The sequence below is a fragment of the Nerophis lumbriciformis genome, linkage group LG07 (genome assembly GCF_033978685.3).
Source record: "Nerophis lumbriciformis linkage group LG07, RoL_Nlum_v2.1, whole genome shotgun sequence".
In the NCBI taxonomy this organism is placed as follows: Eukaryota; Metazoa; Chordata; class Actinopteri; order Syngnathiformes; family Syngnathidae; genus Nerophis; species Nerophis lumbriciformis.
This window is the reverse complement of record NC_084554.2, coordinates 36,269,148-36,283,383: the sequence shown is the minus strand read 5'-3', so window position 1 is coordinate 36,283,383 and position 14,236 is coordinate 36,269,148. Positions and strand designations below refer to the sequence as shown.

The 14,236-nt window shown below is 45.4% G+C and overlaps 1 protein-coding gene across 1 annotated transcript in view; it reads right to left on the bottom strand.

Moving 5' to 3' along the window:
* gli3 (GLI family zinc finger 3) overlaps window positions 1-14,236 on the bottom strand; it is a 164,203-nt gene that overhangs the window by 97,171 nt on the left and 52,796 nt on the right. Inside the window, exon 3 of the mRNA XM_061965256.1 lies at window positions 4,810-5,046. Within this exon, the coding sequence (XP_061821240.1) occupies window positions 4,810-5,046 (237 nt within the window). The remainder of the gene's footprint in view (window positions 1-4,809; window positions 5,047-14,236) is intronic.

The following is a 14,236-nucleotide window of genomic DNA, read 5'->3' as shown; positions in this document are numbered from 1 at the left end:
GCTAATGCAACACAATTGTGTTCTTATCTGTACTGTAAAGTTCAAATTTGAATGACAATAAAAGAAGTCTAAGTCTCTAAGTCTAAAAATTACATCACCGTCGTAGGAACGGAACTCATTCATAGACCAAAGACCTGCTGTACTATGAATTAAGCACTATTAACGTAACGCAGAGCTCTAGAACTGGATCTCATTGGACTGTGCAGGTGTGCCTAATTTTGAGAATGAGAGGTTGGTGACCAAAAAGGATGAAGGTGGTTTATATTCGCCATGCAAACACAAAACATGAGCAATGGGCATGAACCGACAAGCAGGGAGAAGTGATTATCCTGCTGAAGTTTTAATGAGGAGGGAGAGAAAGGCTAGCGAGGCTTTAATCAAATTGTGTCCATTGTCACCACTTCGTCAAGATGCAGCAAATCTTCGCTTTAAGCCCTCGCAACATCAGCAGTGTGTTTTGTGTGTGCTCTCCTCAGTGAATGCGATGATTAAAGTTGGAGAAAAAAGCAGTACAACGCGCAGACAGATGTTGCAACACTGATACAGAGAAATACTCTTCTTTGAACGTGCTAAGTTCCCTGGAAATTCTGCTTAATTCTCCTTTAGCCCTTTCACATTTAATCTTGTCATTGTTAATGAGAGCCGCCATTATTCGGAGACGCGCCGTTCAAACGCATCAGCTTTGCGAGTGGTGAGCGCGTCACATGACTTTTAAGATGGTACACTTGAAACTCTGCTTAACCCCCCCTCAAGTCATGAGGCGCTACAAAGAGGAACGTGTATGCGAGATCACGGCCTATCTGACAGCGAGAGATGCCGCTAATAAGCTGTAAAAGGGGATCATGTGATTATCCCTGGTGTGCTGGACCGCCAGGGCCCAGAGGAGCGCTGGGCCCGTGTTGTTCTGCCCTGATGAAAGGCAGCGAGCGGATGGAAGGCATCCCTCTCGTTTGCCTGCAGTGTGCCCGAGGCTTCTTTGTGGCGGCACACTGCTGAGGGACTGCACCTTGCCACCACGCTCAAAAACGCCAATATTGAAGCCTTCACAAAGACAAACATTTACCCGTGTCTTCTCACTTCTAAACAAGTCTCTCTGTTTGAACCCGTGCAGGCCTCTTCTTGTCACACCCTTGAAAGTTTTCTTCTCAGAGGGTCATTCCTTAGTGGTGCTACCCCCTTCCCCCTCCTAAACATACACTTTTCACTTTCAAGATAAATAGAAATGTCTGGTGGAGTCCACATGAAGTGAAGCACTGTAATTACTTGTCCACACTCCAAGGCCATTGTTGTGCGGATCACGTTCCCCGTGGTGACAGCTGGCTCACTCAGTTCAGTGGTCAGCTACATTATGATATTGGGACGGACGGATGGACGGACGCAGGCGCTGGCGTGCCGCGCGTCAGCGATTCTGAGATCAGCTCACCACAGCAGTTTTGGAGTTTAACCTCCGTGACTGAACAAACCCCCCAACATTGGGACCTTTCTGCTCTTTCTTCTATAGACCTTTCCTCGGACTCATATGATCCAGGTAGCTGTCACCTCTGTCCAGGCTCAGGAGGCCGGGTTACTGGGAATCCTGCAGCCATGAGATCCATGCCTTTGCTTCATCCAGCTTAGCAGGCTCAGATTGTTCCATCAGTCAAGGACAACAAGGCTTTTCTGCTAGGATTTGTCCCCAGCACAGAGATTTTGTTAAAAGGGGGCAACCAAGGAAGGCCATTGGACCGATGGGATGTGAACAACCTGCTCTGTTGCAGATATTATATCGTCAAAAAACAAAGTGCCAAAATAATGCTTAAGCAACGTCTTTAAAGCGGAAGAGATTTTACTTCACCCGCTTGTCTCCTTTCATTGCACATTCTCTGGTGTTTTAGCACAGTTTTAACATTTGCAAGAAAGCCGTGGCAAAGAATGGGCTTTAAGTCCCGCCGCGGATGTGTTTATAGTTGGCAAAGAAGGGCAAGTGTTCAAGAAAGGCACGCTTTAAAGAAGAGCAGGCCTCGCCAGCAAGTGGGCTCACTGTTGCTGCAGGACCACTGACCGGCTAATCGGCACATAATGTAAACAGATGTCGCCGCCACGCATTCTATTCACACTTCCAGACAATTAAGATCTTAAAAAAACAAACACACTCCTCCCTCATTAATCCACATCTCAATCCTTTTTTCTTATCCCTCAGCAAAGCCTCATGTATTAGCGTGGTGGTAAGAAGGATATGGACTCTTATTCAGTGTTTGCCCAAGAAAAGCGGCTAAGGCTCAGGCATCACCACGATTAGCTAATGCTAACAATAGGGGCCATGTTTAGTCCCTTAGTGGCTCCTCTTTGCTGCACTCAAGTGGGTGTAAAGCCCTAAGTAAACACACATTCTCAGGCCACAGACGAAAGACAGGAAGGGGCTCACACGACTCGGTGAATAGCAGGGATTTCGCCACAACAACCCAGCCTCGCCTTGTTCTTTTCTCGTTATTCTTCTCGGCAGCGCATCGCCGCCACTTTAGGAGGCAGACGCCAGGTGTGGGGAGGCCGCAGGTGCCGTCGCATTTAGACGCATTAAGCATTGACACAGGCAAACGCCAAGAGTAATCGGATTTACCCGGCTGTGTGTTACGTTGTGTGGTGTTGCGTTGTCTCGCACCCTGTGCAAGCGCAGCACAAAAGGAGCAAGGCCTCCCCTCTCCATCACTAACACACACCTGGGATGAATTTTGGGGAGGTGACACAGTGAACTTTGTGTGTTGCATGTTACAGACTTGGGGCGCAGGACTGGCGGCCCCCTGGACGGAGTGAAGGGCAAAGGTTTTGGGAGGCGGGGGGAACCTTCCTGTTCTGCTGACCAGTGGGGAAGTTAGGGGAAGCCATGTTCTCAACACCTGGGGCCATGAGGAATGGTTTTACACAGTTCATAACTCTTCCTTAGCATAGCCAGGAGCACAGAAATGACAGATGTGTTTTGTTTGTTAGTTTATTATCACAGCACTAACTCTGTGTTGTTATTTTCTATGTAAGGAACAGATGTCTCATTTGTTTACCTAATAAGCAGCTTGTATGTGAATGTGGGTTGGCATCCCAATAAAAAATAAATAGGCAGGAATGACTCACCCGCCTAATAAGTAGGTTAAACCATGTGGAATGTATCCGAGGGCATTTCGTAAAAATGAAAAGAAACGAGTGGCTGGGCAAATCAATAAAGATGAGACACTGGCCAAAAGCATTCTATTGTTGGAATTTAGCTGGATTACATATTGCACTGAAATTTTTTTTCAGCAAAAAGTCACTGTAAAAAAAAATTTGAAGCAAAGACTCATGAAGCTAACTGTGCTTTTTGGACTTTATGCAGTGTGGTGATCAGATTGACTTTTCCACATGACCTTAAGCCGCAGTGCGATCCCTTTCGCCTACCCGACCCCCAAGTGCTTCATAGTCCACAACCTCCAGCGCTCCTTCACACACAAACACACACACACCCGTCCACACATACGTACATAAAATGAGAAGTGGCAATGTTGCTGACTTAGCTCAGGATGTAATGGCCATTATTGTACTGCCCTCGAGGGTCCTGTCCACAACACCGTGGCCTTCTTTTAAGTAACCTCTCCCTTAAAGCGGTACCTTCTCAGGCGTCTAAGCTGGAGGGAGCATGGGGAGGTTGAGTAAATAGAGTTACATTACATGGTTGGGGTCTCGTAGACTTTTCATTACCGCTGCTGTGACCTGCTCAGATTGCCCCCATTCAGAGCCAATTGACAGCAAACCAAACAAGCAATTAACCTCCCAATCAGACAACTGACTGTCCACTCTTTGCACACACACTTCACCATCCATCACACCTTGGCCTCAAATGATCTCACCAAGGCCACAACGGCTGTTCCTGACTTACCCACAGATGTGAAGGGGGAGAAAGGGGAAGGGGTGGTCAGGTTTGAATTTGTGCTGCTTTGTGGCTTTTGAAGTGGGTGTTGATGAGAGCTAGTGGTCAGACAGGCCGCCCTAATTAGGGAATTAGTTGGGCACTCTGGCTATACTAACACGGCCTACAAATGTTTAGACCAGGGGTCGGCAACCCGCGGCTCTAGAGCCGCATGCGGCTCTTTAGCGCCGCCCTAGTGGCTCTCTGGAGCTTTTTCAGAAATGTATGAAAAATGGAAAAAGATGAGGGGAAAACAATCTATTTTTTGTTTTAATATGGTTTCTGTAGGAGGACAAACATGACACAAACCTCCCTAATTGTTATAAAGCACACTGTTTATATTAAACATGCTTCACTGATTCGAGTATTTGGCGAGCGCCGTTTTGTCCTACTAATTTTGGCGGTCCTTGAACTCACCGTAGTTTGTTTACATGTATAACTTTCTCCGACTTTCTAGGACGTGTTTTATGCCACTTCTTTTTCTGTCTCATTTTGTCCACCAAACCTTTAAGGTTGTGCATGAAAGGTGAGTTTTGTTGATGTTATTGACTTGTTGGAGTGCTAATCAGACATATTTGGTCACTGCATGACTGCAAGCTATCGATGCTAACATGCTATTTAGGCTAGCTATATGTACATATTGCATCATAATGCCTCATTTGTAGCTAAATTTGAGGTCATTTAGTTTCCTTTAAGTCCTCTTGATTCAATTTATATCTCATGACACACTATCTGTATGTAATGTGGCTTTTAATTTTTTGCGGCTCCAGACAGATTTTTTTTTGTATTTTTGGTCCAATATGGCTCTTTCAACATTTTGGGTTGCCGACCCCTGGTTTAGACGTATAGACACGTGACAAAAAGCTTTGGTCAAGTTTCTTTACAAAGTATTAACTTACGATAGTGCGAGTCTAGGTAGCCGTTGCGGGGGTCCATGGCGAAGAAAGTTCCCCTGTAGGGCAGGGCGTGGTCAGCTAGGTGAGGCAAGGAGCCGTGCAGCTCCTTCTTGAGCAGCGTCGGGCGCTCCTCTGTGGAGGTGGAGGGCTCCTCGGTTACGGGGGCACCAGGCCTTGCGCTCGTGGAGCTGAGAGCGTTGCGCCTCTCGCGGTGGTAGGGCGAGCTTGAGCTCTCATCTTCTGCAAAGACAAGAGCAGAGAGAAAGGGGGTGTTAAGAAAGGAGGGAGACGGATGAGCTGTTGGATATGGGGGGAAAGAATCATGTTCCATTCTTGGTTGTTACTTTCCTGACCTGCCAACTAGTGTAAACATACATGGGTTCAGCTACATGTGGGAGTGTACAGGCCAAACATGTCAAGTTGAGAATTGCTCCGTTTTTTCAGAAGGAGAACAACAGAGGCATTTCCCGACATTCTCGCATTCCTATCTGCCCAATAAACAGCATCATGGATTTTATCAAACCCCCAACTCATTCTCTGACCACCCCTCGAATCCTCGGCCCTACACATCTCCTCCCCCCCCGTCAAATGTTCTTAAACTAAATCTCTCCTCCGCTGGCTGGCGGAGAAATTGGGAGGAGCGGGATCCCTTGGGAAAGCTTCCTGGCATGCTGGGTAAAGAAAGGGATAAATGTGGAGTTGAGTTCAAGGGCTGAGCTCAGTCAAGAAAGACGCAACCTTTGGCCTTTGGCTCGACCTCTGAACTGACATCTATGCTGTATTGGATGTGGGGGGCAGGGGGTCACAGAGCCACCTGACTGAGTGTTAAGCTTTAGTAGTGTGATGTTCTGCAGGCTAACTTTGAGATTCCTACACTTATTATCCAAACACATATTTGTTTCGATAAGAAGTACCGGAAGTTTCTGCACCTTAGCAATGCAAGGTGGCCTCCAACAGCCAATTAAAGACAACAAAGCGGGCCAGATTAAAGAGCAATACCTTAGGAGTGGTGCCACAATGCACTTTACACAGGAGGGGGTCGGATGTGGTGGAATGAAGCAAAGCTTTGCAGCAAGATGTAGCAGCCCACGGGTCCCACTCTCATTCCCCTCGCTCTCCCACATCCATTACGGGTCGTCCGCTGCACGGCGCTGCTCTGGCAGCAAATTCGGGGGATCCTTTAACGCGGAACTGACAGGCTGAGAGGCGAGCCGCCCTCATCCGCAGGAAATGACAGCGTCAGTTATGATATAAGTATTTAATCCCATACTGCACAGCCCGTGATCTTATTAAGGGAATAATGGCACTTATACGGTTTAAAGCTGGATTAATAGGTCTGCTCGTGCAAAGCGCAATATTAACATAAAGGGATTTCTGAACTGGGTTCATCTCCTGACATAGGCTGGAAGTCGAGGCCGTGCGAGGCGCCCGCGAGGCGGGAGCATAAACGCAGGCGCTCTCTCGCAGCCACAGCATCTTGCGTCGACATCTGAGGAAGCGGAATCTGACGAGAGTACATATTTATGAGCTTATTTTTCTGATGTTTTATAAATGGACCAATGTAGGCGTTAAAAGGCCCCTGCAGGGCGCTCCTGTCTGCCGGTTAATTTAACTGTGGACACACCATGAAAATGCTGTTTTGGAGCTTTAAAATGCTGTTTTGGAACTTTAAAATGCTAACATTTTGAAAAGGGCTGGCAAAGTGGAAGTTTTGGAAAATTATATTAAAGTCGACAGTGAAAACAACAAGAACCACAACAATTCAAAATAGGCATTGAGAAGAACAAGCAGTTGCAGGCTATGTTGACACTGCAGGGAAGAATGCCCAACTCAGATGTTTTTGTCACATCCAAATGTTTTTAATGAAGTTGTTCACATTACATCAAAATGTCTAATGCTGACGTGCATGCAGACATGACGTCATGAAGTAAAACGTGCTGCAAATCGGGTAGTTCTCAGTCCTGGTGCATTTGTGATAATTTCAAGGATTTTGCGCAATCAAAGTCAACATTTTCTGAACCGAATTAATGTGCGCACAAGATTAAAAAGGAAGGGGACAAGCATTTTGGCTCTTGCAGTTTGTGGGGCATTTGCTTCGACATCTGCTCCGAAGAGCGTGTAGACGAACAGTCGCAGAAAGGAGTGGTGGAACATTGACGTGAGTTCCTAAACATTATTTTCGTTCTGTTTTATGCTTGTTTGTCAACTTTTTATTTAGCAACCGTCTATTTTGGCAAAGAATAATGGCGCTTATTACTTTTTGATGACGTATTGGTCAATCGTTCAGACTGCAGTCGTATTGGATACACATCAAATTTATATCCACTTACAAAAGAGGCCAGGGTTGGATTTGGAAAATTCTGAGTTGCACTGTTCACACTGACATGAAAAAATCAGATGCAGGTCACATCTGGGCAAAAAAAACGGAACTGACCTGGAGAATGAACTAGGCTTTAGTGCCCACAAGTGGCTTGACATGTATATCCTCCTGAAAACCTTCTGCAGTGGACATTTTGTTGAACTATTTCTTACACATAACGGAAAAAAATAGCCTACTAATGCAAAACACAAATGTCCACTGCAGAGCAAAGTTACTACGGTGTTTTAACAGGGTCAATGGTAAATCATCTGTATTTATATAGCGCTTACTATACCAGCTTGGTACCCGAAGCACTTTAAGTTATATGTCACATTCACCCATTCACACACACATTCAAACACTGATGGCGGAAGCTGCCACGCACTGCGCTAACCAAGACTCATCAGTGGCAAGGTGGGTGAAGTGTCTTGCTCAAGGACACAACGGCCGTGACTAGGATGGCGCAAGCTGGATTTGAATTAGGAACCCGCAAGTTGCTGGGACGGCCGCTCTACCATCTGAGCTACAATTTTTTTTCAACATTTAAAAAAATTCCTTGAGGACTACGTAACATGTAATGGTGGTTCTTTGGTCAACATTTTACATAGATTAAGTTTTACACAACGTTTTCAAGGTGCTTTCTGACCATCTCTTCAGGATGCGCTGTTTTGCTTAGTGTCTTTTGTAATTGCCTACACTTCAACAGCGTCTTCTCTCCGTCATCAACTTTACAGTTTTTAACTCTTCTTTCTACTGACAAATATAAGTTTCAACTATATGCTAATTTGTATTAGAAATGGCAACAGCGGAGGATGCATGTGCATGTACGAGCCAGTCTGGCCCACAACAAGAGGATAGACAGAAAGAAGGAGCTTATTGACTACAGCACAGACTATGATGGTTGACTCGCGCAAAGCACTTTAGGTAAATTTCAACCCTATATGGAGATATCCGATGACATTAGAATTGGAAAAAACTAATGGGGCAAATTCCACATGGCTCGTTTGGAGAAAGTATGAGAGAAGGCAAGATTGTTTTATAAATATCTCCGCCACAGCTCCATGGTTTGGTTTCTAATTCCATCCATTTTCTACCGCTTAATCCCTTCGGGGTCGCGGGGGGCGCTGGAGCCTATCTCAGCTACAATCGGGTGGAAGGCGGGGTACATCCTGGACAAGTCGCCACCTCATCACAGGGCCAACACAGATAGACAGACAACATTCACTAATTGTCGGGACTTATAAAGATTCCAATTACACAAAAAAGTTACCAAAATGTAAGAAAAGTTGCTTTTGCATAATAGGTCCCCTTTAAGTTGGTTTTATCAGACAACAACAGACATAGTCTGCACTTCCATTAGCCTTCACTTCTTGTGATTCAGACATGACTCCTCCCGCAGAGGTCAAGCGACTAATGGCTCAATCACAGCCGTGTCACAGTCTCACCACCCCCCAGTGGTTACCATGGCGAGCACAGGGGTTCATCAATGTTCCATATAATAGCGTTAAGGGGCTTCATTACACCAGTCCATAGCACCTTTAATAGTTAAACAAACACTCAGAGGCACAAAGGGTCAATTGACTCCTGGGACTGCATGGTGGAAGCGAGGCAGGGAAGAAGGTTTTCTATTCTTCCGCTTAAAAGTCAGGTATCTGTCAAACGTCGGCCCTAATGCAGACAGAAAGGAGTTTGGTACACAAAAGCAAGTTTGAGAAGTTCTGACCGTCCGCTCTGCAAACTCTTTTCCCTCCCTCATTTTTCATTCCCCTTTTATTTGCCTCTCTTTTCCCATGGACGCCGCATCCAGTCCTCCACCAGTTCGAAGGTCTATTCACACCAACACAAAAGCAGCGGCCAGGCCTCTGCGGACCAGAAGGAAGCATGCCTCTCAAAAAAAAAAAAAAAAACTATCCCGCTCTCTCTATGGTGATTGGATTTCTTAACATCTTTTCAAAAAGCGCTTAAATGCCTGGAGGCGAGAGGAAGAAACAAGCTAATGGTGGATGGGGAGCACTGAACAAATTTCAGAGCCCTTTCCTGCTCGCGTTTGAGGTTGAAAGCGGGCTCCAGCCTTTCAACTGTTCAAAGTCCTCCTTCCTCCTGCAGTGTCACTGAAGGATTTGAAAAGAAGGTAATTGTGCTCACTGCCGTCCTGATCAGAGCGCACACCCCAGCTTTAGTATTACTGCTGCTTTCTCCGCCACTAGAAAGGGAACCTGGTGCTCTGTCACTGAATTCTTCCCCCCTTTAACGCTCATTCTCCTGCCTTGCTTTCTCCATAACACTCCTCAAATGCTCCCACTCGTGTTCTCTCCGCTCAACACCTGCGAGCCACTCATTAAACCCCCAAAACTCCAAGTGTCACCCTATTTCCCTTTTCTATTTTGGCGTCTATTGTTAAAACACATTGAAAAAAAACTTCAGAGAGGAAGCCATGAAAATGAAAGTGGATATAATGACCAGATTCTTAAACTGAAACGAAGTAATGAGATATAAAGTGGGGCTTCCGTCCTATGCGTTAAGAGGGTCACGACTATCCAGCAAAACCTTAAAACACTTTTTTTCTGAAGGCAGAGGTTAAAAAACAAGAAGTATTCTTCCTCCACATGCTAATCCGTCTTTCACTCTCAAGCATCTGATTTGCCCTGCGGCCTGAACTCTGTCAGTCTCCGAGGCTGGGACGTGCACATTTCAGGGGTGCACAAAGGCCCATTGCACACTGCAATAACCCCCAATCCCCTCCCTCCACAACCCCCAACCTCCACATCACCACTGTCTTTTGTGAAGCCCTAACATCAGAAGAGGTGTTGTTGTACCTCTGAGCCAAAGCCAGATAGATGCTGTGCTCCACCTTCAACGCCTCAAAGAAGCAGTTGTCAATGGCACAAACAGGTTTTGGCTCCAAGTGCACTCGAGTGTGCACGTGGAGAAGAGAGGAGCGCAGGACATGAAGTGAAAATCGCACAACACTTCTTCTTCAAAGCTCCTCTCCTCCTGTGCAATAATCTCTTGCTCCCTTTTTTCCCCCTCTTCTTTCTCTTGCAAATCAACTCCCGGGAAAGACTCAAGACTCCCCCAATTAACAATGAGAAGAAGGGAGGGAGAGAAAATTCCAGCAGCTGGCTAGAGTTTAATAAGAGCACCTCTCCAAGCAGCTTAGGCTTATACACCTGATTCGCCGCAATAGACACGGAGGAATCATCGGTGATTAGCGCAGGCTGAAAGACTCCACGGAGGAATTCGCCCGAGCCCGACACAACAAGAGCGTGCAGGACTAAGACAATAGTGTGAGGTTCTGATCCGCTGTAAGGTGAATTCACTTCCTGTATGTCTTTGACAAACAACAGTATGCTACTACCTGCAGGACTATCAGTTGATGATTCTAACCACTTGCAATGGAACTTGTTATTTAGAGAGTCTTTAAGTATAAATGTGTAGGTTCATTCAAGTCTAAAAATGCGTATTTTTTTTGTATGTCATTCTTTTCGTGTTCCCTGTTAAAAAGTGCTCACACTGCAACACAGAAAATGAGCAAAGTTTTTAAGAAAGGCAACACTTTAATAAACTTGGTGTACACCCTTTTTAAATTTAAAGTCCCAACGATAGTCACACACACACTAGGTGAGGTGAAATTATCCTCTGCATTTGACCCATCCCCATGTTCACCCCCTGGGAGGTGAGGGGAGCAGTGAGCAGCAGCGGTGGCCACGCTCAGGAATCATTTGGTGATTTAACTCCCAATTCCAACCCTTGATGCTGAGTGGAGGCAATGGGTTCCATTTTTACAGTCTTTGGTATGACTCGGCCGGGGTTTGAATTCACAACCGTCCAGTCTCAGGGCAGATACTATAACCACAAGGCCACTGAGCAGGTCAAAGATTTTCACGGCAAAGATGAGATATACCAAGAGTAAAATGAACGTGGAAATGTGCGGTGCCTCACGCCAACTTCATTCTTTCCTTATGCACTTTTCTACATGCTATGGATACTTTGGCCACACACAGAGGTGGTCATTCGGGTTTTGGCAACATTGGATTGCAAAAAGATCAAGGCAAGGACACAAAATTCACTTTCACGCCATTGCATTTAATACTTCATATGCATATTAGTATTTGTAAGGGCCGCTATTAATTTATCTAGGCGATCATTTTGCCACCTGTTGCTGTCACAAGGTGTTCCTATGACTCCAGCACCAGTTTGGCCAGTCCGGCAGACAGTGGCAGCACTGGCACATTAATTGCTCAGGAGACAGTGGAGGAATTACCCGACTGTGTGTCACGCAAGTAGCTATCCTGTGTTCTAATAATAAACTAGGAACCAAACAAGAGTCTAAATATGCTGGCATGTTTAAGTGTAAAAGATTGCAAATCAAATATTACATAATTTTCACACAAAACCGTAATCTGCCTGTGAACAGGCTACACATTTTGTTGTAAGTTACACAAATGTTATATTTTGAGGGTAATCAGGGTCACCCACCTCTTCGAAAGTTTTACATATCATTGATGGGACTCTTTTCAAACGGGGCGCAGCACTACTGTATCTCCGGTACCCTTGCCTGTTTTGGTTGTGGACATCCATCTTCTCCATCACCTTTTTCCAGATGTCGTACCATTTATTTGTGATTTGTTCCTGTGCGATCAATTCCAAGTTGATTGGGATTTGGTTTGAGGAAACACAAAAGTAGGTAGGATCATGTTTTATTTTTAATTAATCTTGTAATGCACATAATAACACGGGCATGGGACATGCATTGGCATGAATGCTGCTAGAGCCGGCTGTCTTTTATGCAAGTCTGAATCGATCAGAGCGTGCAGGTGTACCTAATGTTGTGACCGGGTTTATTTTTATCTTTGAAAGTGTTTTGAAAGAAATAGCGGTGATGTTTGTTTTCAAGATATATGTATAAAACATTGCACATTTTCTAAAGATAAATTCTGATATTTTTGGAGAGGGTGAGGTGTGGTTTCATTTACAATCTTGGAACGCCTCCACGAACTTACATCTTGCAGACGGGTTATAATTGTGACTGTGGTGCAACATTTACGCAAAACTTACACCTTAGAATATCCAATACATATTATCTAGACAACGATGAAGTCTTTTAAATATAGATAAAAATCATAATGGGTCGCCATCAACGAAACATGTTGAGCATGTCCAAGACAAATACACCATTACCAATCGATCCATTTTCATACTGCTTGTCCTCATTGGGGTCATGGGTGAGCTGGAGACTCTCACTCTGGACAGGACCAAAAATGTCAAATAGACAAACAACCATTCCCACTTACATTAACACCAATGGACATTTTGAAGGCTACAATTGACCAAATATGCATGTTTTTGGAAGGTGGGAGGAAGCCAGAGTACAAAGAGAAAATACACACACACGGGGAGAGCATAAAAACTCCACACAGAGATGCTCATACAGAGATTCAAACTTTTAATCTCCTGACTACGAGGCCAACATGCCAGCCATTCGCCCACCGTGCGTTAACCATTAGCACTATCATTACAGAAGTGTCAACTATCTTTACAGAAGTGTCAACTGAGAACAGTTGAGAGTGTTCCTTACCTTTTTACATCCCAGTAGCATTTTCATTAAGTAAATCATAAAATCATAAATAATGTGCCCAGCATATATAGAGTTCCCTCTATTTAACCTCTGTTCATAATGGATTCTCTGCATAGAGAATGTGTAGTGGAACATGATTTAACTGTCAGCAGGTAGGAGGGTCCCATTCCTGGTTAGCAGTCAGCAGCTGATTTCACACACCACAAATGCCCACTTCAATATTCATCCAGGCAAATTCAACAACTCCCACATCTCAATTTGGCTCCCAGTAGCCCTTGCACAGTTTCGCCAGCCCCGACTCTTTTTCTCTCTATGCCGTCGGGGCTCTGCTGGGACAACCTCCCTCCACCCTCAGGAGCTCAGCCCCTCGTAGCCCCGGCCGCCGAGCCTCAGGGCTGGGGAGGTGCAAATCAAAGCTTGCCTGGCTTCTTCCATCTTCTGTGCGCTCACCTCAAATCAGGCTCACAGCAGGATTGTGTCATGCCAAGACTCCGCTGGCCCACTCTGCCTCCCCCTTGTTCGCCCATCAGGGGTGCGGACCTCGCCACGGAGCGGCCCCCGAAACCCCACCAGCATGTCATCAGGGCCACATTGTGATGTGGAGCAATGAGCAAGGCTAGATATTGCAAGAAAGCTTCTACTTAAAAAAAGGTCCATTGATGCATTTTTGACAGCGAATAGTTACGGCTTTTAAGACTTTTCACTCAAAGGGCACCTTGGCCTGCATTCTTACAGGAATCAAACATCAAGTCCATTTGATCACAGCTTCAAAGTGAAATATTCCATTTAGTTCTCAGAGCCAATGGGCTTAGAGCATGAATCAGCCTCGCTTCAGATAGTCACAAGTCGGTAATGAGCAGCCATAACCTGTTACTTCTAACTGTCCTCTCAACAATACAACATGATTGCCCACGAGTGCAGAACTAGCACCGGCTGGGATGGTGCTTCTTTCGGGGTGGATCTGGGCACACTTCCCAGCAGACCAGAGTGGGCCAGTTTCCACCAGGCCCAAGCAGTGGAATCCCACTTCTGATACAAGAGCGAGCCGGACCGAGTCTGTGGCACTCAGATTAGGAAGGGCTCGCCAAGAGAAATGGATACGCGGCCAAACCAAAGAAGCACAAAGCCAACAGTTAGGATCAAGTAGAGAAAAAAAAAAAATAACACAGCTATTTCAAGCAGGATCCAAAATGCCACTGTGCATGTCAGAAAGTTATTTCATCCAACTTTTACATTTGGATATTATCAAGCAAACACTTTCATGCATCTTGCTGCACGTATGCAACTGCATAACCATTTAATGGACACATGGAGGACCATTACGGAAACACTTGTTAAGTGATGGTTAATTAGGCACCTGCCCACCAGCTATTACAAAGCATGTTTGCTACTAACGAAGGCTAGCAGGCTAATTTAACTTTTGACATTTGATATCTAAGGAATGAGGGGGATCAGCCATTTATCTGGAACAGGATTACCCCCCTCTCTCTTCC